The sequence below is a fragment of the Nomascus leucogenys genome, chromosome 14 (genome assembly GCF_006542625.1).
Source record: "Nomascus leucogenys isolate Asia chromosome 14, Asia_NLE_v1, whole genome shotgun sequence".
Classification (NCBI taxonomy): Eukaryota; Metazoa; Chordata; class Mammalia; order Primates; family Hylobatidae; genus Nomascus; species Nomascus leucogenys.
Genome location: NC_044394.1, coordinates 91,104,974 through 91,127,851, shown reverse-complemented (window position 1 = coordinate 91,127,851; position 22,878 = coordinate 91,104,974). Strand labels below are relative to the sequence as shown.

The following is a 22,878-nucleotide window of genomic DNA, read 5'->3' as shown; positions in this document are numbered from 1 at the left end:
GCGGAGACGCAGCCGACGTGACCTTCCCAACATGGCGGAGGCCGGCCGTGTGTGAAGGCGGACCCCAGGAGAGCCGAAGCCAATGGAAGACGGCGAGAGGCGTGGGGGCGGGAAAGACGGCGACCGCTTGCCCAACCCGAGGCTCGGGAGGTGGCTGGGGAGTGAATTTTCTGGAAGGCGACTTTAAAGGCGCCGGGACGGAGCGAAGGGCGTTTGGGTGCCGCCGTCGCCGCCGCCCAGGCCGGGGAGGGTTACGTTAGTGTCAGGAAGCGGGCTGCGCCGAGATCGTAGTGGAACCAGCTGGCGACCCCGCAGAATGAACCACAAGAGCAAGAAGCGCATCCGCGAGGCCAAGAGGAGTGCGCGGCCAGAGCTCAAGGACTCGCTGGATTGGACCCGGCACAACTACTACGAGAGCTTCTCGCTGAGCCCGGCGGCCGTGGCGGTGAGCGGGTTGGGCGGGGGTGGCCAGGCCGGGCATCGGCACCTCCAGCCGCTGCGCACTTTTCTCTGGGCCCGGGGCTGCCCTCGCCCCGAGCGCCCGGGACCTCGTAGAGGCTCACCCGCACCCCGCGGAGTTTGGGGTCCCCCAGGCGCGGATTCCGGGGCGGGCCTGCTTCCTCCCATGCTGTGGCCGCCCGTCTGCTCCGGCGGACGACGGGAGTCCCACGCCTGTGGAGCTCTCAACTAGAAGGCCGGTCGTACCTGACTCCTTTGGGCGGCGGGTCCCCTAGGGGACCTGGCTGTCAAGGCTCATGGGGGGTGGCTCTAGGAACTACGTGGCCTCACGCACGCGCCCTCCCCCCACCCCGAGGAGCCAGACGAGAGTCAACTTCCTTCGGTTTGCTATTACCAGTTGGCCTTGGGGACACCCTTATGTGCCACTGGACTTTTTTTTTTTTTTTAACTGGACAGGTCTTTTTTAATTCCCTCAGGATAACGTGGAAAGGGCAGATGCTTTACAGCTGTCTGTGGAAGAATTTGTGGAGCGGTATGAAAGACCTTACAAGCCCGTGGTTTTGTTGAATGCCCAAGAGGGCTGGTCTGCGCAGGAGAAATGGACTCTGGAGCGCCTAAAAAGGAAATATCGGAACCAGAAGTTCAAGTGTGGTGAGGATAACGATGGCTACTCAGTGAAGATGAAGATGAAATACTACATCGAGTACATGGAGAGCACTCGAGATGACAGTCCCCTTTACATCTTTGACAGCAGCTATGGTGAACACCCTAAAAGAAGGAAACTTTTGGAAGACTACAAGGTGCCCAAGTTTTTCACTGATGACCTTTTCCAGTATGCTGGGGAGAAGCGCAGGCCCCCTTACAGGTAAAGTATTCTGCAGCTAAGTGGTTAAAATCCTTTTCTTTCTTTCTTTTTTTTTTTTGAGACGGAGCTTCACTCCTGTTGCCCAGGCTGCAGTGCAGTGGTGCGATCTCGGCTAACGGCAACCTCCATCTCCCGAGTTCAACCGATTCTCCTGCCTCAGCCTCCTAACTGGGATTACAGGCATGCGCCACCACGCCCAGCTAATTTTGTATTTTTAGTAGAGACGGGGTTTCACCATGTTGGTCAGGCTGGTCTCGAGCTCCCGACTTCAGGTGATCTGCCTGCCTCGGCCCCCCAAAGTGCTGTGATTACAGGTGTGAGCCACCGCGCCCAGCCTGCGGTTAAAATCTTATCTACAACAGCATTTGCTCGCTGAGTTCAGTTGGTAATCTTTTTTCGAAACAGTGAGTATTCCCTCGGCTGTACATTGAACTCACTTAGGGGGCTCCTGAGGCCTGCCTGGGCTCTACTGGGGGGCCAGACTGATTTAATTCGGGTGATGCCTGGGCATCAGAATTTCTGAAAGCTCTTCAGGTGACTTGAATGTGCAGCTAAAGTTGAACCACTAATCTCTAAGGGAAGTTTTAATAAAGTCCAGCAATAAACCACATTCGTGATCTTTTTTTTCTTTATTGAGATGGAGTCTCCCTCTGTCACCCAGGCTGGAGTGCAGTGCTGCAATCCCGGCTCACTGCAGCCCCCGCCTCCCGGGTTCAAGCAATCCTCCTGTCTCAGCCTCCTGAGTAGCTGGGATTACAGGTGCCCACCATCACACCCGGCTAATTTTTGTATTTTTAATAGAGATGGGGTTTCACCATATTGGTCAGGCTGGTCTCGAACTCCTGACCTCAGGTGATGCACCCACCTCGGCCTCCCAAAGTGCTGGGATTACAGGCGTGAGCTACCGCCCTAGCTGATTTTTCTTATTTTGTTAGGAATCAGTCCATGAACAATGCACTCAGTGTTTCTGTATACCAGAATTTATATAATCTCTGAAATAAAGATGATATATCACATAAAATTAAAACCTGGCCAGGTGCAGTGGCTCAAGCCTGTTATTCCAGCACTTTGGGGGGCCGAGGCAGGTGATCACTTGAGGCCAGGAGTTCAAGACCAGCCTAGGCAACATAGTGAAACCCCGTCTCTACTAAAAGTACAAAAATTAGCCAGGTGTGGTGGCGTGTGTCTGTAATCCCAGCTATTCAGGAGGCTAAGGCAGGAGAATCACATGAACCTGGGGAAGCACAGGTTGCTGTCAGCCAAGATCACGCCACCGCATTCCAGCCTGGGTGATAGAGCAAGATTCTCAAAAAAAAAAGAAAAACTAAAAACTTAGTTTGTGTGGTATGTGTGTAACTAAATTACACTTCACATCTTGGATATCTCCATTCTGTAGGTGGTTTGTGATGGGGCCACCACGCTCTGGAACTGGGATTCACATCGACCCTCTGGGAACCAGTGCCTGGAATGCCTTAGTTCAGGGCCACAAACGCTGGTGCCTGTTTCCTACTAGCACTCCCAGGGAACTCATCAAGGTGACCCGAGAAGAAGGAGGGAACCAGCAAGACGAAGCTATTACCTGGTTTAATGTTATTTATCCCCGGACACAGCTTCCAACCTGGCCACCTGAATTCAAACCCCTGGAAATCTTACAAAAACCAGGAGAGACTGTCTTTGTACCAGGTATAGATGAACTGGAAGAAAGTACATTCTTTGCCAGGCGCGGTGGTTCACGCCTGTAATCCCAGCACTTTGGGAGGCCGAGGCGGGCGGATCACGAGGTCAGGAGATCGAGACCATCCTGGCTAACACGATGAAACCCCATTTCTACTAAAAATACAAAAAAATTATCCGGGCGTGGTGGTGGGCGCCTATAGGTCCCAGCTACTCGGGAGGCTGAGGCAGGAGAATGACGTGAACCCAGGAGGCGGAGGTTGCAGTGAGCCGAGATCGCGCCACTGCTCTCCAGCCCGGGCAACAGAGCGAGACTCCAGCTCAAAAAAAAAAAAAAAAAAGAAAGTACATTCTTTGATTTCAATATTTTGTCATTTTGGAGCAGAACTGTTAGAGAGTGAGTCCAAAAAATCCTTTGGATGCTGCCTGGTAAATGAACTGGTACTCACCTCTGACAGTAACGTAGCTATAGCGTCACATACTTTGCGAGCTCTTGTTCACATTTTATACGGCTATAAAACCTGATAAACTGTGTGTAGGCCAAGTGCGGTAGCTCACACCTGTAATATCAGCACTTTGGGAGGCCGAAGTGGGTGGATCACTTGAGGTCAGGAGTTCAAGATCAGCCTGGCCAACATGGTGAAACCCTGTCTCTACTAATAATACAAAAATTAATCAGGCGTGGTGGTGGGCGCTTGTAATCCCAGCTACTCAGGAGGCTGAGGCAGGAGAACCACTTGAATCCAGAAAAGGAGGCTGCAGTGAGCTGAGATTGTGTCACTGCACTCCAGCCTGGGTGACAGAGCAAAACTCCATTTCAAAAAAAAAAAAAAAATTGTATGTAAAGATACAACTTTTCTTTGTTTGCAGTAGTTACCTATTGTCTTTGTATATGTGTAGCGGCTTGTTTGTGTTTCTGTAAATTGGGGTTTAATTCTTTTTTTTTTTTTTTTGAGACCGAGTCTCGCTTTGTCACCCAGGCTGGAGCACAATGGCACAATCTCGGCCCACTACCACCTCCGCCTCCCAGGTTCAAGCGATTCTCGTCTCAGCCTCCCAAGTAGCTGCGAATACAGGCGCATGCCGCCACACCCAGCTAATCTTTCGTATTTTAGTAGAGATGGTGTTTCATCGAGTTGCCCAGGCTGGTCTTGAACTCTTGAGCTCAGGCAACCCACCCGTCTCGGCCTCCCAAAGTGCTAAGATTACAGGCGTGAGCCACCACCACCGGCCAGGGTTTAATTCTGTAAATTGAGTTGGAGGTCTCACTGTTACCCAGGCTGGCCTCCTTGGTTCAAACAAGCCTCCTGCCTCAGCCTCCCAAAGTGCTGGGATTATAGGTGTGAACCACCAAGGCCAGCCTAAATTGAGTTTTTGATGCAGTATAGCACTGTCCGGGTTGAGTCAGGAAATCCCACACCAGACAACTGCACTTTGATAAGTGAAGGAAAGTAAGCGTATTTAAAGTAGGTGTCCTCTTCCTAGAGGCTGAAGAACTTTATGCGTTTGCACTTTTGGTCACAGCTTTGGACTAACAGGAGGAAACAAACTTTTTCTATAAAGGGCCGGGGAGTAAATATTTTAGGTAAGCCAGACTGTCACAACTGCTCAACTCTGTCCTTGTAGCTGGAAAGCAGCCCTAGACAATCTGTCACCAGGTGGACATGGCTGTGCTCCGATAAAACTTGATTTACACAAACAAGTTTGCAATCCCTGGATCAGAAGGAACGTTTACTACCCTGTATCATGTCTCTGTAGGCTCTCCCTTATGGATAGGAGTTCCCAATTTCTGCTGTGTGTGTTATACAGTAATTAGGTATAGGATCAAACCTTGTTTAACTGTTTACTTGTTGGATTTCAGGAGGCTGGTGGCATGTTGTCCTCAATCTCGACACCACTATCGCCATCACCCAAAATTTTGCCAGCAGCACCAACTTCCCTGTGGTATGGCACAAGACGGTAAGAGGGAGACCAAAGTTATCAAGGAAATGGTATAGGTGAGAGTCATTTTTTTTCTTATTTCTGCTTGGTTTCAATTTTGACCCCAGAGTTAAATTGGCTAGTCCACTGCCGCGATGCCGTGTGCTGATCGTAGACCGGCCTGGGCAAAGCTGGGGTTGCCAACCCTCTGGGTAGAGGAGAGAGGGGCCAAGGTCAGGGCGAGTCCTCAGGGTGTTTGCCAGCCTCGAGGTGGCAGGGTGAGACTCTGCATGTTGAATCCAAGCCACTCAGTCAAGACGTCATAATTGGGATTGTTTCTCGTTTTGTTTTGTGTTTGGTTTTCCAAAGCTAGCGCTAGCTAAAATCATTTTATTTGGGTTTTATTTGGGTTTCTTTTTCTTACCTAGAAGCATTGTTCCCATTTGAACTTAATACCTTCAGTTCTTGTGAGTGAGGTGACTGCCCTGGAGACTTAGCTCCTCTGTTTATCCACAGAACAGATACAGCACGGGCAGCGGCAGTGCAAGCCACCCACAGCCACCCCGTGCCACTGTGTCCCAACCCTGACCTGGAGGGACCAGCTCTCGGGGTAAGAGAGGGATTCTGGCTTGTTCCATGCTCAGCCTCCCTGCTGAGAGGGCCAGTAAGGGTGGTGGCTTCTGTTCTCCCTGGACTCTTGGGCATCTGAGGCCCACTTACCCCGCCCCTTAGGCCACTGCGTGCTGCGATTTGGTCACACTGCAGGCCTTATTATACAACAAGTCTTTTATCACTGGTTACAGTGGATGCCAGATGAGGTTTCTGAAGGGGAGGGCTGCTGCTCTTCAGTTCAGTTTTACGCTCCCAGTGAGGGGGGACCATCTCTGTTATTTGACACCTCGTATTTCTTACAAATCTAATTGTTTCTACTCTTAGAAATAGAATCTAACCAATGCAACTCTGATCATTATGTGCTGTGCTGTGGAAAGGAAAGATTTTTTAAAAATCAGCTGGGAGAGGTTCAGGAAATAAAACTAGGAAGAGGAACTTTTTCTCCTAAGGGAATAAAACTAAGACTAACTTAAGGAAAATTTTGCCTCGTGTATTGGTGGCATGGCTGGCTCATTTGTGCAGGTGGTAGTAAATTGTGTGTAGTTAGTATAGTTTTCCTTGCAGAAAAACATGGGCACCGTATTGGGTTTCTCTTGTTCCCAGCCTGGGGTTTTGTCCTCACCATTATACAGTACCCATTCTGAACGGACACACCTGGCATTCCCAGGTGTTTCTGAGAGACACAGGCCTCAACTCTGAGTGAGTCCTTGTGAGTGGGTATGGCTGTCAGTGCACTGAGAACACCACTTCTTGCCTCTCAGGATCTTGAAGCAAGAGCACCCCGAGTTGGCAGTCCTGGCAGACTCGGTTGACCTTCAGGAGTCCACAGGGATAGCTTCCGACAGCTCCAGTGACTCTTCCAGCTCCTCCAGCTCCAGTTCGTCAGACTCCGACTCAGAGGTGAGGCCTTGCCCTCTGGCTGGCTCCTGGAGCCTCCAAGGCTCATGCAACTCAGTCATAACCAGGTGTGACTCTTCCTCCTCCTATCCAGGAGAAGGATATGAAAGTTTTTCCACCTTGTTCTAAGGGTTACACAGTTGTCACCATTCCTGCTGAGTGGTGTATCTTGCCCATTTTACAGCTTCGCTCATGTGCATGAATTGTTTTTTTTGTTTGTTTGTTTGTTTGGAGACTGAGTTTGCTCTCGTTGCTCAGGCTGGAGTGCAATGGTGAGATCTCGGCTTACTGTAAGCTTTGCCTCCCAAGTTCAAGCGATTCTCCTGCCTCAGCCTCCCTGGTAGCTGGGATTACAGGCTCATGCCACCACACCCAGCTAATTTTTTGTATTTTTAGTAGATACTATAAACTCTATATACTTTAGTAGGGCTTCACTATGTTGGCCAGGCTGGTCTCGAACTCCTGACCTCAGGTGATCCACCCGCCCCAGCCTCCGAAAGTGCTGGGATTACAGGCATGAGCCACCGCGCCCGGCTAAGAATTGTTAAAATAGCCTCGAGGTATCAGGGGTATTTGGGGATTTAGTGAAGTAAATGGCTCAAGATGAAGCAGCAGTGTCAGATTTCAAACTCATCCTTCTGACCTCAAAGCTCATATGAAGAATTTCCCTCATGGATGGTGAATTGTAAGCCTGGAAATTCAGCAAATCCAGTAACCTTAAACTTGAAGCTGACAGTAATACTGGGTGAGAGGGCCCTGCACCTTTAACAGATGAAACTTCTATCTCAGCCTGGTGCAGTGGCTCACACCTGTTACCCCCAACACTTTGGGAGGCCAAAGCGGGTAGATTACTTGAGGTCAGGAGTTCAAGACCAGCTTGGCCAACATGATGAAATCCAGTGTCTACTAAAAATACAAAAATTAGTTGGGCGTGGTGGTGCACACCTGTAATCCCAGCTACTCAGGAGGCTGAGGCGGGAGAATCGCTTGAACCCAGGAGGCGAAGACTACAGTGAGCCAAGATCATACCACTGCACTCCAGCCTGGGCAACAGAGTAAGACTTTGTCTCAAAAAAAAAAAAAATTCTGTCTGTTCACACAGTCTACTGATTGAGTCTTTTCTCTTCAGGTGGGGAACGGGCTCTGGGAATGCTCAGTGCTGTACCTACTTCTTTCATGCATCAAGCTCTATTGGTAGAGTGAAATCTCCTAATGTACTTTCAGAATTCTGACTAAAAGAATTTTACAGTGGGTATCGTATTCAGACAAATAACCGCACCGTTAAGAGAACAGTGGAGGATACTTGGCCTCTGAGGGAAGTTTGAAATTCTTAGGGAGCCAGGAGCATCCAAGGAGGTGGCTATGAAGGCTGCATTGTGGAGCTGCCGTAATGACTGCTTTGCATCTGGGAGAAAGTGACCGATATCTGTGGTGTCTCCTGAGGTCAGAGGTTTGTTTAATGAAGAAGTGGGTTGCATCCAGGTTGACTCCTTGTTTTCTCTCCTCCTGTGTCCAGTGCGAGTCTGGATCCGAGGGCGATGGGACAGTGCACCGCAGGAAGAAGAGGAGGACATGCAGCATGGTGGGAAACGGGGACACCACCTCCCAGGACGACTGTGTCAGCAAAGAGCGCAGCTCCTCCAGGTGACCCAGCAAGGCTGTTGTCTGTATGGAAGGACATGCTCGCAGCGAGGGCAGGGCCTGGGGAGGGTGGCCTGTCCAGTCCTGCAGACAAGGGGAGGCCTGACAGAGCCCAAGAATGAGGACGCCCTCGGCACGGGAGCCCATTCACTTAGCGTTTGCTTCAGTAGCTTTCCCTCTGCTACCGATGCAGATAAACGCGGCTTGTTTTACTCAGAAAGGCAAGAGAATGTGAATGGTGCCAAGAAAAGCCTTTACATTATTTAATAAAAATTGAATCCATTTTCTATCTTGGAAATGTTTTCCTTTGAGAATACCAGAACATTCCCTTATTGCTCTTCTCCTCATGGTGGTCTTGGGGGAAAGCAGTGACTCCTGCTGTGCATCCTTGACTGCGGAGTCGTCGTCCCAGCAGCGTAGGGAGAGCCATTGGAAAAGTCACCCAGCATCTTCTGCAGAACCTGAGGCATGGCCTCTTGCTTTTTCTCCCAGTTTGCCATTGCTGCTTGAGTGCTCAGCCAAATCAGACAGCAGCAGAGAATTCTGATTTATCAAATCTTTGTTTTTTTGGGTTTTTTTTGAGACAGGGTCTCGCTCTTGCCCATGCTGGAGTGCAGTGGTGTGATCATGGCTCACTGCAGCCTCAACCTTCCAAACTCAGGTGATCCTCCTGCCTCAGCCTCCCAAGTAGCTGGGACTACAGATTCACCCCACCATGCCCAGCTAATTTTTTTATTATTATTTTTTTTGAGACAGAGTCTCACTCTGTTGTCCAGGCTGGAGTGCAGTGATGCGATCTCGGCTTATTGCAACCTCTACCTCCCAGGTTCAAGCAATTCTCCTGCCTCAGCCTCCCGAGTAGCTGGGATTACAGGCATGCGCCACCACGCCCAACTAATTTTTTTTATTTTTAGTAGAGACAGGGTTTCACCACGTTGGCTAGGCTGGTCTCAAACTTCTGACCTTGTGATCAGCCCACCTCAGCCTCCCAAAATGCTGGGATTACAGACGTGAGCCACCATGCCTGGCCAGCTAATTTTTATTTATTATTATTTTTAGTATTGACGAAGTCTCTCTGTGTTGCCCAGGCTGGTCTTGAACTCCTTGCCTCAAGTGATCCCCCCACCTCAGCCTCCCAAAGCAGTAGGATTATTACAACAAGCATGAGCCACCTCACCCAGCTTTTATAAAAACTTAATCACGTCTCCAAGTACAAGATTGGACCTAAATAAGTTAAAATTTAAACATGTATTTGCAAGCACCTGGGCATGTAACAGGCTCATAATGGAATTTGTTCACTCTCTGCATTTGTCTAGGGTCTTTAAATGCCACAGGTCTTTGTTTGATGTGCTGGTTGAAGTGTTAAGAGAGGTTGTTGGAAGATAGTAATACTGAAGTTGAAGCTGGGCATCGTAGCTCAAGCCTGTAATCCCAGCACTTGGGGAGGCCAAGGCAGGAGGATCGCTTGAGCTCAGGAGTTCAAGACCAGCTTGGAGAATATAGTGATACCCTGTCTTTAAAATATATATATATATGTTTTAATACTGACGTTCATAGGATTTTGAATGTCTGAAGCCCTTGACTGCTAAAGGTGACATTCCTGTTACGTTCTGTCTCCCAGCAGCTCAGTCTTTCTTAAATGCATTGGGGAAGTGCAGGACCCACAATCCCTCCTATCGTGTAGTCTCCATTCTCTGTGGTTTAGCTGAAGTTCTATGGGAAAATTCAAGTGACTTATTCAAGTGAATTTATCAAACTGGAATGTGCATTTCTCAACCCTAGATGTCCTTTCACAGCCATATTTAGACTCTTCTTGCCTTTTTAAGTTGTTTCTATTATTATAGATTTATAGATTTATATCTGCACTTGATCTGTGACTTTGTAATTTGTAAGAAAACTCTGGAGAAAGCCCTGCCATGACTTCCACATGGGGTCCCGGGGGTCCTGCTTTTAACGTTGCCTTCCAGCTTTGTACCCAGCATGCTGTCTACGTGCTGATTACAGGCAGTTGTACTTTCCTTGGCAGGATTAGGGACACTTGTGGAGGCCGGGCTCACCCCTGAGCAGATAAAGAGACTCTCCCTGAGGTGCTTTCAGCGTAAGCTTTTGGCAGCCACCCAACTCAGTTCTCGCGTCTTCTGCTCCTACCTTCTCCTCTGTCTTCTTTGAATTTGGATATTCCTTCCCTGGTCCAAGCTCCTATCTTCAGTCAAATGCTGTTTTTACTGCTTCCTAAGGATAGATTCTCAAGAAGTTTAACAGCTCGGCCAGCTCAGTGAAACACTGAAGCTAATGGGATGTTGGGTAAGAAGGTTCTGTGCCGTCTCATTGAAAACCGAGCCGGTCAACCACACGGCTGGCGGGGTGTGATCCTTGTAATGTCTTGTGTCTTTTACCTCACGGATGTCGGTAAGGAGCTTCCACAGAGCCAGCTGTGTACCACAGAGACAGAGTGGTGAGTGGACTTTGTGAGCCAATTATGTGTCTGAAGGACGTGGAGTCCGCCCTCCTTCCAGTATGTCACCGTCAGCCCACAAATGCATTCAGTGGCAGTGACCCAGCACCATCACCCACTGCTCAGTCTGTCTTAGGATTCCTTATCTTTTTCTCCATCATCATAGAGACTGTGAAATTTCAGGGGTGTTTTTGTACAGTGTATTTTTTTGGGGGGGGTGATACATTGGGGTTTTTTGTTTGCATAGAGTGGGAACGGTGTGCAATGTGCTCTTACCACAGAACTTAAAGTATGAATAGGCTCCATTCTTCCCCACCACGGGATCCCTAAGAAGCACTCACTTTGCGAGGTACTCTGAGATTAGCACTCCCCATTTGTTTGACCTACAGACGTTAAGTGAGTGACTTGTGTTACACACGGGGAGTAAATTCAGAGATGGCACCTCCAGTCTTTGCAATCTGTTGATACTTCTAAATAACTCACTGGATGACTTTTTGGGGATTGACCAGCAGATGCCATCTCTTGCCCTCTTGATTAACCTGCTTGCCTTAATTTGTCCCTAAATTCAACTAAACTTGAATAAGAGGGGTTGTCAAGGCCATGGTGCCCACTTGGAAGCACTGCCTGGGCTGGAGCGTTGGAGGCATTGGCAGGCAGGTGGGAAGGAGCTCTCACTGCAGTGTTCACAGGCAGGGAGGCTGTGTGTGGATGCATTAGAATTGTGTGCTGTTGCCTCTCAAAATATCCACTAGAAACAGGTGTAACCAGGAAAATACAGGTCTCCGCTCACTGTTATTAACAGACTGTCATTTCCTGACCTTGGGTCATGTGGCTTTACTCTAGGAGGCTGGTTGTCTATTTTTGTCTTAGTTCAATTTTCTGCATCCTAAAATGCCAACGCCAGTATGTGGCTGGGTAGGTAGAACTGTGCTGCCTGCCTGCCTGCCATGGGGGCGGCTCCCCCTCCTTACCCCCACGCCCACAGCTCCCTTGGTTCCGTGGTGGGCACAGGATGTGTTTGGGTGTGAGTAAAGTCAAACTCTGAACGTATAATCTCTTGGTAGTAATATCTGAGTGGTGTTGCTTCTCCTGCTTTTTAAAAAGACTTTTCTTGCCATCTACAAAAAGCTTTTTTCTTTTTCCCAGCATTGCTCCTGTGCTGCCACACTTGCCCTTTTTCCTTACCTTCCTTTCAATTTTCTGTCAACGACTCCTCTAAACTTCAGTTTAAAATAAAAAGCAGCCCAAAAAGGCTCTTTGCCACCAGGGGGCGTGGTAGGACATGTTGCCAGTGGTCTGGGTAGGGGAGCAGAAATTTTGAATTTTAAAAATTAGCCACCAAGGCCAGGTGCAGTCGCTCACACCTGTAATCCCAGCACTTTGGGAAGCTGAGGCAGGAGGATTTCTTGAGTCCAGGAGTTCAAGACCAGTCTGGGCAACATAGTGAGATCCCATCTCTCAAAAAAATAATAATCTAGAAAATAAAGATTAGCCACCCAGTTTTCCTTCTCCAGATGCTAAAGGTGATTCCTGTTTGTTAACAGTATTCCAGAAATGAGGGGAATAACGTATGTGATAGGCCCAAGTCAGGTCTGGATAGTACAGTGTCTGGATAGTGCAGATTATGTGCTCCTGGGACAGGCTTTGTTTATTCCTGCCAGGCCAGGGATTCAGCAGCGCTATTCCCCAACCCCCCTTACTGTCTCTGTGGGCTAGCCAGGCTCTCCGTTATGTAAGCACAGCAGGGGCAAGGTGGGGAAACCGTGTGTGAGAAAGGAATGGAGTGGTGGCGGGTGGCCGAGGTAGACTAGGAAGAGTGGGTAGCCAGAGACCACTGTTCAGAAGTTAACTCTTCTTCCCATCTGGCATGAGCTACTCCACTGAATGGTGCCAACAACAGTAAAGTGAAGGAGATAATGTTAGATTATTTTCAGGGATGATTCTCCAAGATGACAGTAGATCTTAAAACCAAAGAGCTGGGTCCTGGAAGAAGGGATCTTGGACTATTAACTTCTGATGGAAGGACCAGAGTGGGAGAGACAAGAGTTGGGGACCTAGAACATCAGGAAGATCCTGGGTCTTTGGGGATGAGGCTTCACCATCAGCTGGAAGAATCCATGCTGCACACACGCGCCTCTGCCGTTAGTGGCACTGGGATGCTTAGGGTGACATCCTTGAGGGGCGAGCCACTGAAAAGAGGGACATTCACATTTTGCTATATTCTTGCATGTCCATGTCTTAATAATTCAAGCGTTCAATAGATGTTTGAGGGCCAGGCACTGCTCTTGAGGTGCTGGAGATATGGTGACAAGCCCAGGTCCCTGACAAGCTCCACAAGCTAAATGGACAGTGAATGTGCAGCTGTTCACAAGGCCGCTGGTGAGGGCAGGTAGAAGGAAGTGCAGACCTTCTGAAATGCAGGCGTACCGGATCTACATGAAAGCGTAATGAACACCAATGTATACTGAAGGTAGTTAACGGCTTCTTCGTAAAGTAGCAAAACTAAAGATCTGTGGGAAGGTTGCTGGTGCAGGTGCTTTATAAGCTTACTAGAGACTCAGCCTTGGATTTAGGACTTTAGACAAGAGTATAGGATGGAACAAAATTTTTGCAGTAAATGTAAAAAATGCTGTGTAGGAGGTAGGCGTATAAGGATGCCCCAGCTGCAGGTTCTTTAGATTGTCTGTAGTATTTCCGTGAGTGAGTTGTTTTTGATGTGTGTACTGGTATTGCTGGTAGATTTGAAGTGGAGTCTGGCGGCTTCTTCCACACTCCCCCCCCCCCCCCCACTAGCTTGTGTCAAGATGTGACATCCTGTACAGCAAAACTAGATGAACTTGCACCGCCAGGCGGTGGCTCTCAACTTTGTCTCATTGTTCAGAAATTTCGGCCAGGCGCCATAGCTCACCCCCGTAATCCCAGCACTTTGGGAGGCCATGGCGGGTGGATCACTTGAGGTCAGGAGTCCAAGACCAGCCTGGCCAACATGGTGAAACCCCGTCTCTACTAAAAATACAAAAATTAGCCGGGTGTGGTGGCACGTGCCTGTAGTCCCAGCTACTCGGTCGACTGAGGCAGGAGAATCACTTGAACCCAGGAGGCAGAGGTTGCAGTGAGCTGAGATCAAGCCACTCCAGCCTGGGCAACAGACCAAGACTCTGTCTTTAAAAAAAACACAAATGTCATCTAAGCCCCAGTGAACCTCCTGGGAGGAGAGCTAGCCCTGGCCAGCTGTCTCCAAAGTGACTGGATGCTACAGAAGAACTGGGACTGTCTTCTGCACACCCGTGCCTCCTGGAGTTGTCAGAACACTGAGCAGTCTCCTAGTTCTGCGTCCATCTAGCCATGGGGTCTGCCATGAAAGCCTATGGATCTGCCATTGGGTTGGTATTTTTAACTTTCACTTAGGTGAAACTTGTTCATCATTTTAAATAAAGCAACATGATTTGGAGTTGTGTTTTTGGCATTGTTTTGTCCTTATTTTCTTTCTTACTCGTTTGAAAGTCAACAGAATGTACTTTGTCAGCAGAACCGGACTTTTAAAAAATGTATTTACACTTTAAAACAATGGGATGGAGCACAAAATTAAGGCCCTGGGCCAGGAGCATTGATGCACACCTGTAATTCCAGCTGCCCAAGAGGCTGAGGCAGGAGGATCACTTGAGCCCAGGATTTCGAGGCTGCAGAAAGCTATGATCATGCCTGTGAATAGCCACTGCACTCCAGCCTGGGCAACATAGTGAGACCCCGTCTCTTTAAAAAAAAAAAAGAAAGAAAAGAAAGACCCTGTCTCTTTAAAAAAACAAAAAAAAAGTTGGCTGGGCGCGGAGGCTCACGCCTGTAATCCCAGCACTTTGGGAGGAGGCTGAGGCAGGCAGATTGCCTGAGGTCAGGAGTTCAAGACCAGTCTGGCCAACATGGTGAAACCCTGTCTACTAAAAACAGAAAAAAATTAGCCGGGCGTGGTGGTGGGCACCTGTAATCCCAGCTACTCAGGAGGCTGAGGCAGGAGTATCGCTTGAACCCAGGAGGCAGAGGTTGCAGTGAGCCGAGATCGTGCCACTGCACTCCAGCCTGGGCAACAGAAATAAGATTCCATCTCAAAAAAAAAGAAAAAAATAGGACCATACACTGGCTGAAACTTCCACAGTGGTTAAAAGCTAATCACCCGTAGATAAAGCCTATTTCACATTTTATAGTTTGGGGGCTCTTTTCATCAACCACCGCTAAAAGGAAATGCATGGCCCTCTTAATATCATGCAGTGCAGCAGAATTCAGCTCTCCCTGTTGCTGGGGGGTCTTGTTTGTATATCTTCATTTAAAAAGAAGCACTCCATCTAATGTCTTGGTTTATATCACAGATCAGCTCAGGCACTGTAATTTTCCCAAAAAAGTATTAAATGCATCCTCAGCAAAAGTGGAACCGTGTTTTTTTTTAACATTAGGCCTTATGTTTGGCATGATACCTTACATGCCCGTCCTGTGTTTATTTAAAATAACTAAAGAGTGGGTGGGGAGTGGTAGGAAAATATGGTTTTGGTTACAACGTATTTATCTCAAAATCCACTGTTCAGCAACAGAGGCCTGGGAGGATCTGGAGAAACAAAAACAATAGCCTTCATTTCCTTCATTGCACCCTCCCACCCTCCAATTCTGGAATTGTGCAAAGAAGAAAGTCTGGTAAAAGGAATAGCGTTGACCAAGGACCTGCAGCCGAATTTCAGGTCTAGGGGCGGGAGAGCCATGTTACTGTTACAGGGAGGCCTGTGTTGAAGGCTGCTGGCCTCAGCTCCGAAGGGAGCATTCACTGGCCGGGATCTGGAGATGTCCTCTGTGAAAGTGCATTAAGGCAACCGTAAGGATTAAAAGCAACTCCCGACATGCCTATAAAAACGGCAGTGGCTGAACGTAATCCGGCTTTATGATTGCTTTACAAGCCAATCCAGGCTGCCGTTTCCATGAAGCTTCCTGGGTTTGCTTGTCTCTGCATTCCCCAACTAGCACTTACATTTCCAAAATGCTCTTAGATGAACTGCCGTACCAAGGCCAAAGATGACAACCTAAGGGCACCTCATACATTATTTCAAATTGAACCTGAGCTAAATTGTGCCCCAAAGCGTCAAGGCTGCCCAGGCCGGGCAGGGGTTGGCCCTCCTGTGCCTCCCAGGTGGTCAGGGCTCTGCCCCCTCAACACCCCCGCCCGCAGCCTGTGCGTCACCCCCCGGGGGCCGGGGGCGGGGCGCGGCGATGGGGGCTCCGCCCCGGGGCGGGGCGCGGCGACGGGGCGCGGCGGGCTCCCTCGGGGTCCCAGCTGGCCGGCACTCGGCGGCCGCGGCGCGATGGAGGCGCCGGCCGAGCTACTGGCCGCGCTGCCTGCGCTGGCCACCGCGCTAGCCCTTCTGCTCGCCTGGCTGCTGGTGCGGCGTGGGGCGGCCGCGAGCCCGGAGCCTGCCCGCGCGCCCCCGGAACCCGCGCCCCCGGAGGCCACCGGGGCCCCGGCTCCGTCCCGCCCCTGCGCCCCCGAGCCGGCGGCCGCGCCCGCGGGGCCGGAGGAACCTGGAGAGCCCGCGGGGCTGGGGGAGCCCGGGGAGCCTGCGGGACCGGGGGAGCCCGAAGGGCCAGGGGATCCCGCGGCGGCGCCAGCGGAGGCGGAGGAGCAGGCGGCGGAGGCGAGGCAGGTACGCATCGGGGCCCCCGCGGCCCCCTCCCCACCCCCGGGGCTGCGGCCGCCGCTGCCGTTCCCCGCCGAGCCAGGGAGCGGGGCCGCGGCCTCCAGCCCAGGCTGCTCCCGGGAAGCGCAGAACCCGCGGCCCGCAGGAAATGCAGGTCTCGCCATGCTAAGCCGCAGTCCCGCAAACTCGCCGCATTCCCCCAGAAAGTGTGGCGAGGGGCGAGCCCGAAGGAGTTTGTTTGGAGGTATTTTGCTCTCCCCTCCCCTCGGCCTCTCCCAGCCCAGGGCGTGCTCCGCAGCTGCTGGCTCCCAGGCCTCGCGACCGGGGCTTGGAATTTTGCTCCACACCCACCTCTGACCCCTCCCGCCCACCGGTTCCCAAATCCACGTGCCTGTGGCTTATTTCAAGGCCTGCCATGAGAGTTATCTTGATGTTTAAAAAGTAGTACTTTCGGGGGGCGAGGGAGGAAAGCTGGCTTTTCTTTTTCAGCCAATTTGAAGTCCAGATTTCAGAGTCAGTGCTGCGGTGTTTTGTGAAGCCCGTAGGCTGGGACTGAAAGAAAAGGCACCCCATCCCAGCAGGTCCTTTTTATTGTCGTTTTCAAGCTACACATCTCCTAACACCCTCCCATCCCGACTCCCCCGGGTTGTAGGTAAGCTGGGCCTGGATGGAGTGAAGATGCAGGATAAAGCCCTCCTGGAGCACCAGTGAGCACCCCAAAGCGGCCCTCCCTGCCTCTGCCCCAGGCCTCCCGCCATGCTGTCCGTCAGCTCGGCCTTGGCCACCTTGTCCTGCCTGTGGATATCTGAGAGGAGTCGGATTTCCCTCATCCACTCATCCCAGCCCCTACGCTGTGTGCCCATGTTCCCAGGAGTTCCCCACGCTTGGCTGGTCCAGGCCACCGCCAGGGTCTCCAGTCGGATTGTAATCCCTTGTTCTTAGCCCTGAGCTCGTTTTCTTGGAAGGGAGGAGAGCCAGGTTGCGCGTTGTCAGCGTGTCTGCGTGTCTACGTGCCCACTCTGTCCTGTGCTGGACACAATGGTTTATCCTGGAGAGAAGCCCTTCGGGGGAGGAGGAGGCAGCCAGGCTGTGCTCAGAGGCATTTCTCTTTGCTGAGTAAGTGCGCCAGACCCCCTCTGAGCAGGCGCTTTGCTTGACAAGTGGGTGACTAATTAGAGAGGATTCTAACCAGCCACATTTAATGGGGTGGGGGGGGGGCAGGCCCTGCCGTTCTTGCTTGGGGTGGGCTTCCAGACCTCACGGGGTGATGGTGGAGGGGGTGCGGTTTGGACATGTGCTGATCTGTTGTGTTTGCTCCCATATTTGGGATTCCTGCCTCCATCGAGGTCTCGCGGGAGCAGGAGAGGCCTTTAGACAGTTCTGGAGCCGCCATGCACCCTCAGTCAGCCCTGGCCTTACAGGGCTGGCCCTTTATCACCCACACCAGGCTCTGAACTGAAGTGCAAAATGTCATTTAGCGGCGCCCTGTCTTATCTCAATCCTGTGGGGCACAGCGCTTAAAGAACTTTCTACACGGCTTTCGGCTCTCAGCACGTGACACCTACAGGAATAGGTTCAGTGGTGTTTAAATAGGGCCCCTCGCATAATTTGCCTCTGTCTGGGTGAATGCAGGTCCTCTGAAGCTGAATGGGTGCTCTGAAGGACAAGGCAGTATGGGGGTTCGCGTGCCAGGCAGCCCCCATGACATAGGTGCCAGTGAGGATGACTTGAGGCTTGTGTCTGTCCTCCCGGTAAGGCACCCTCCTGAGAGAACCCACCCCACAGGAGAATTCAATTGAAGTCAGTGCCCTTCCCCTTTGGGCTCAAGTCCCCAGGCCTTCCTGAGCTGGCCAAAGCTCCCCCAAAACTCCTGCCTGCAAACATTAAGCCAGGTGCTGTGGGGACACAGATATTGTGTCATCCCACCCACTCCCAGTGGTGGCATTAATCTAAGAAGCTGCTTAGAAATTGTCTTGGTGAGCTTCGAGTCAGTGACAAGAAAAAAAGAAAGGACAGGAAAAGAAATTGTCCTGAAGTGGGCTCCAACGTTTCCAAGAGCTTCCAGTGCTTTCTTCTGGTGATCACACTGCTGGGGCTTGGAGGACAGATATGGAAAAACGCCCCCTGGGGAAAATAACTCAAATCGGGGTTGGGAAGTGGGGTGATGCCCTCCGCCAGCCTCCTTCTCCCTCCCTCCCTCCCTAAGCGAACCCCACCAACAGTGAGGGAGGAGGGTAACTCCACCTGCTGTTAGCTCGGAAGTCACTGCCCTGGGGAGCAGCGTGTAACTCACCTCTCCCCTCCCTCTTCATTTTCCATTAACTGCTTCCTTTCTAATCCAGTCCTCTCCCTTCCCAAGGAGGCCTGGGCGGGCTGGGGCAGCTGCTGCCTCCTACTACAAAGCTGATTATTGAGAAGGATCTGGCCCCGGGAAGCAGCCTTCAGCTGCTGTTGGGGATCGCTCAGGAGCGTCCCCACGGTGCACGGTGCGGTGCCCTCTTTGGCCAAGGATAGTGTAGTGGGGAGGGGCCACTATAGGCTGAGACCCTGAAAATGGACCAAAGAAATGGGGATGAGATCAGTGCAGCTCTTGCCTCCCCAGGGCAGCACAGGCCAGGGCAGGGAGGCCGAGGAGAAGCGGAATGATACTGCTAGAACCTCTTTTCTCTCCTAAGAATTAGCGCAGGGCGGGCTGTGAGGAAGCATTACAGGCAAGTCCTGTTCACACAAAGAATCATGAGCCAACGAAGTCAAGAACAAGAGCCAGGCCTCTTTTCAGGCCAGGACTCAGGGCTTTCTTGGTGCTCCTGTGTAGGTTGGGGTTTTAGGATTGCCAGGCCTCTTACCTAATGGACGTGTGGATTGGAGCAAGGCTGGATGGTCGGATTCCCAAACAGTGGTAATTGGCAAAGCGTCAAGGGTCATTTGAATAGCACTAGAGTTAAATCTCTTGTCTGTGCCAGGACTCAAGTATCTTGGTACTTGGGGTCTAGCTCTGCTCAAAGACAGACTAGAGCCCGGGTGCGATGGCTCACGCCTGTAATCCCAGCACTTTGGGAGACCGAGGCAGGAGGATCACCTGCGGTCAGGAGTTCGAGACCAGCCTGGCCAACATGGCGAAACCCCGTCTGTACTAAAAATACAGAAATTAGCCGGGCGTGGTGGCGCGTGCCTGGAAGAAGCTGAGGCAGGAGAATCACTTGAACCCAGGAGGCTGAGGTTGCGGTTGAGCCAAGATCGTACCACTGCACTCCAGCCTGGATGACAGAGCGAGACTCTGTCTCCAAAAAATAAAAAATAAAAAAATAAAAGAGTACTTTGGGAGGCCGAGGTGGGTGGATCACAAGGTCAGGAGATCGAGACCATCCTGGCTAACACGGTGAAACCCTGTCTCTACTAAAAAATACAAAAAATTAGCCGGCCGTGGTGGCATCGCCTGTAGTCCCAGCTACTCGGGAGGCTGAGGCAGGAGAATGGCGTGAACCCGGGAGGCGGAGCTTGCAGTGAGCCGAGATCCCGCCACTGCACTCCAGCCTGGGCGACAGAGCGAGACTCCCTCTCAAAAAAAAAAAAAAAAAAAAAAGACAGAGTAGGGACATCCTGCAAGGCAGTGGGCCGGTGTCATGAAGCACACCGAGAGACTCTTCTAGATTTAATTAGGATTTAGGAGATTAAAGCAATATGACAAATAAATACAATCTTGATCCTTGATTGGATTCTCGATCAGAGAAGGGAGCTATAAAGGACATACTGGAGATAATTGAGACATTTTTTAAATGAATGGCTGTGTTAGGTAAGTTTATTGAATCAACGCTGAATTTTTTGTGTATGATACCGGCAGATGGCTGTGTAAACAATGTCCTTATCCTTAGGAAGATGCAGGCTGAAACATTTTGGGATGACATGTCATGATTCAAATAGTTACATGCACACTCACACAGTGTGGGTGTGTATAGAGAGAGAATGCAAAGATGGCAAAATGTTAACAATTGGTGGATCTAGGTGAAGGGTGTATGGTATTCATTGTATTATTATTTCAACTTTTCTGTAGGTTTGGAATTTTTCAAAAGAGAATGTTAGAACAAAGAAGCCAACATTCTTCTTTGGGAAATTTCTTGGGAAAGGGGTTGGTTTTTCAGACACTCTGGCAGTGGTCTGAGTGGGTAGCACAGCCTCCATCTGTCTGTCTTCACCATGTGACTTGGCCCTGGTTCCCCCGAAGTCACCCTGCTGTCAGGTCCACCTGTGTCCTCTGCCCTCACCAACCTGTTCACCATAGATGTGGGCTCTGGAAGCTGCAGAGACCCTAGCCTTCCCAGAATGACCCAGGAGCAGGTGAACTTCCCCATCATCTGTCCTGCCTTTGTGACGGCAGAGTGGGCCTTTGTGACGGCAGAGTGGGTCTTTGTGACGGCAGAGTGGTTTTGTGACGGCAGAGTGGGTCTTTGTGACGGCAGAGTGGGTCTTTGTGACGGCAGAGTGGGTCTTTGTGACGGCAGGTGGGTTTTGGGGAGGGGCTTGTGAGGGTGGTCTTTGTGACGGAGTGGGTCCTTTGTGACGGCAGAGTGGTCCTTTGTGACGGCAGAGTGGGCCTTTGTGACGGCAGAGTGGCCTTTGTGATGGACTGTGGTCCTTTGTGATGGCACTGTGGTCCTTTGTGATGGCAGAGTGGGCCTTTGTGACGGCAGAGTGGTCCTTTGTGACGGCAGAGTGGGCCTTTGTGATGGCACTGTGGTCCTTTGTGATGGCACTGTGGTCCTTTGTGACGGCAGAGTGGGCCTTTGTGACGGCAGAGTGGTCCTTTGTGACGGCAGAGTGGGCCTTTGTGACGGCAGAGTGGCCTTTGTGACGGCAGTGTGGTCCTTTGTGACGGCAGTGTGGTCCTTTGTGACGGCAGAGTGGTCCTTTGTGACGGCAGAGTGGGCCTTTGTGACGGCAGAGTGGGCCTTTGTGATGGCACTGTGGTCCTTTGTGATGGCACTGTGGTCCTTTGTGATGGCAGAGTGGGCCTTTGTGACGGCAGAGTGGTCCTTTGTGACGGCAGAGTGGGCCTTTGTGATGGCACTGTGGTCCTTGTGAGAGTGGTCTTTGTGACGGCAGAGTGGGCCTTTGTGACGGCAGAGTGGCCTTTGTGACGGCAGAGTGGGCCTTTGTGACGGCAGAGTGGGGAGGGGCCTTTGTGACGGCAGAGTGGGGGGGGGGGGGGGGGGGGGGGGGGGGGGGGGGGTGGGGGGGGGGGCCTTTGGACGGCAGAGTGGGCTTTGTGAGGGGGGGCGGAGGGGTCTTTGTGACGGCAGAGTGGGTCTTTGTGACGGCAGAGTGGGCCTTTGTGACGGCAGAGTGGGCCTTTGTGACGGCAGAGTGGTCCTTTGTGACGGCAGTGTGGTCTTGTGACGGCAGAGTGGTCCTTTGTGACGGCAGAGTGGGCCTTTGTGACGGCAGAGTGGGCCTTTGTGATGGCACTGTGGTCCTTTGTGACGGCACTGTGGTCCTTTGTGACGGCAGAGTGGGCCTTTGTGACGGCAGAGTGGGCCTTTGTGACGGCAGAGTGGGCCTTTGTGACGGCAGAGTGGCCTTTGTGACGGCAGAGTGGTCCTTTGTGACGGCAGAGTGGGGAGTGGCCTTGTGGGAGGGGGCGGAGGGGGGGGGGGGGGGGGGGGGGGGGGGGGGGGGGGGGTGGGGGGGGGGGGGGGTGGTGGACGGCAGAGTGGCCTTTGTGACGGCAGAGTGGGCCTTTGTGAGGCAGAGTGGGGGCCGTGTCCTTTGTGACGGCACTGTGGTCCTTTGTGACGGCAGAGTGGGCCTTTGTGACGGCAGAGTGGGCCTTTGTGACGGCAGAGTGGGTCTTTGTGACGGCAGAGTGGGTCTTTGTGACGGCAGAGTGGGTCTTTGTGACGGCAGAGTGGGTCTTTGTGACGGCAGAGTGGGCCTTTGTGACGGCAGAGTGGGTCTTTGTGACGGCAGTGTGGGTTTTGTGACGGCAGAGTGGGCCTTTGTGACGGCAGAGTGGTCCTTTGTGACGGCAGAGTGGGCCTTTGTGACGGCAGTGTGGGCCTTTGTGACGGCAGTGTGGTCCTTTGTGACGGCAGTGTGGTCCTTTGTGACGGCAGAGTGGGCCTTTGTGACGGCAGAGTGGGCCTTTGTGATGGCAGAGTGGGCCTTTGTGATGGCAATATGGGCCTACTTTCTGTTCTCTTAGCAAAATCTCAGAAGCCAAGTAGTGGAGGGCCAAGTAGATATTTGCCAGTTGTTTATATCACTTTAGGTCCTTGTCTTTAAGCAGCTTAGGCTGATATATCAAAATACCACAGACTGGGTTGCTCAAACAACAGGCATTATTTCCTACACTCTTGGAGGCTGGGAAGTCCAAGATGGAGGTGTTGGCAGGTTCTGGTTTTGGTGGGGGCTCTCTTTTTGGCATGCAGACAGCCACCTTCTTGCTGTACTTTCACGTGCCAGAAAGAGAGGGATGTCTCTTCCTCTTCTTATCAGGGCCCTCATAGCATCCTAGGGGCTCCACCATCGTGACCTCATCTAAATCTCACCTCCCAAAGACCCCCACCTCCAAATACCATCACACTGGGGGTTAAGGCTTCAACAGATGGATTTGCAGGGGACACAGATATTTAGTCCAGAACAGGCCTAGTGACTTACTGGGGAAAAAACTAGAAATAATCCAAATG

General features: G+C 51.5%; 2 protein-coding genes across 5 annotated transcripts in view; both read left to right on the top strand.

The window, feature by feature from the left end:
* Positions 1-17: 17 nt before the first annotated feature.
* On the top strand, positions 18-13,974 carry JMJD6 (jumonji domain containing 6, arginine demethylase and lysine hydroxylase). 2 transcript variants are annotated; one of them, XR_004033242.1, is made up of 7 exons: positions 18-445; positions 936-1,324; positions 2,721-3,007; positions 4,860-4,995; positions 5,435-5,528; positions 6,292-6,430; positions 7,944-8,357. XR_004033242.1 is itself a non-coding variant. In XM_030826962.1 (7 exons), exons 1-7 carry the CDS (start codon positions 317-319, stop codon positions 10,129-10,131), a joined length of 1,245 nt encoding a protein of 414 aa, XP_030682822.1. In that variant the 5' UTR covers positions 18-316; the 3' UTR covers positions 10,132-13,974. The 2 variants fall into 2 exon arrangements, 1 of the variants encoding a protein (XP_030682822.1); XM_030826962.1 differs by lacking the exon at positions 5,435-5,528 and adding an exon at positions 10,095-13,974 and having other exon boundaries at positions 7,944-8,071.
* A 1,817-nt stretch (positions 13,975-15,791) lies between these two features.
* The window catches only part of MXRA7 (matrix remodeling associated 7), a 37,893-nt gene continuing 30,806 nt past the window's right edge, over positions 15,792-22,878 (top strand). For all 3 annotated transcript variants that reach the window (XM_012512494.2, XM_030826965.1, XM_030826964.1), the window contains exon 1: positions 15,792-16,201. In XM_012512494.2, the coding sequence (XP_012367948.2) occupies positions 15,863-16,201 (339 nt within the window). In that variant the 5' untranslated portion in view covers positions 15,792-15,862. The remainder of the gene's footprint in view (positions 16,202-22,878) is intronic.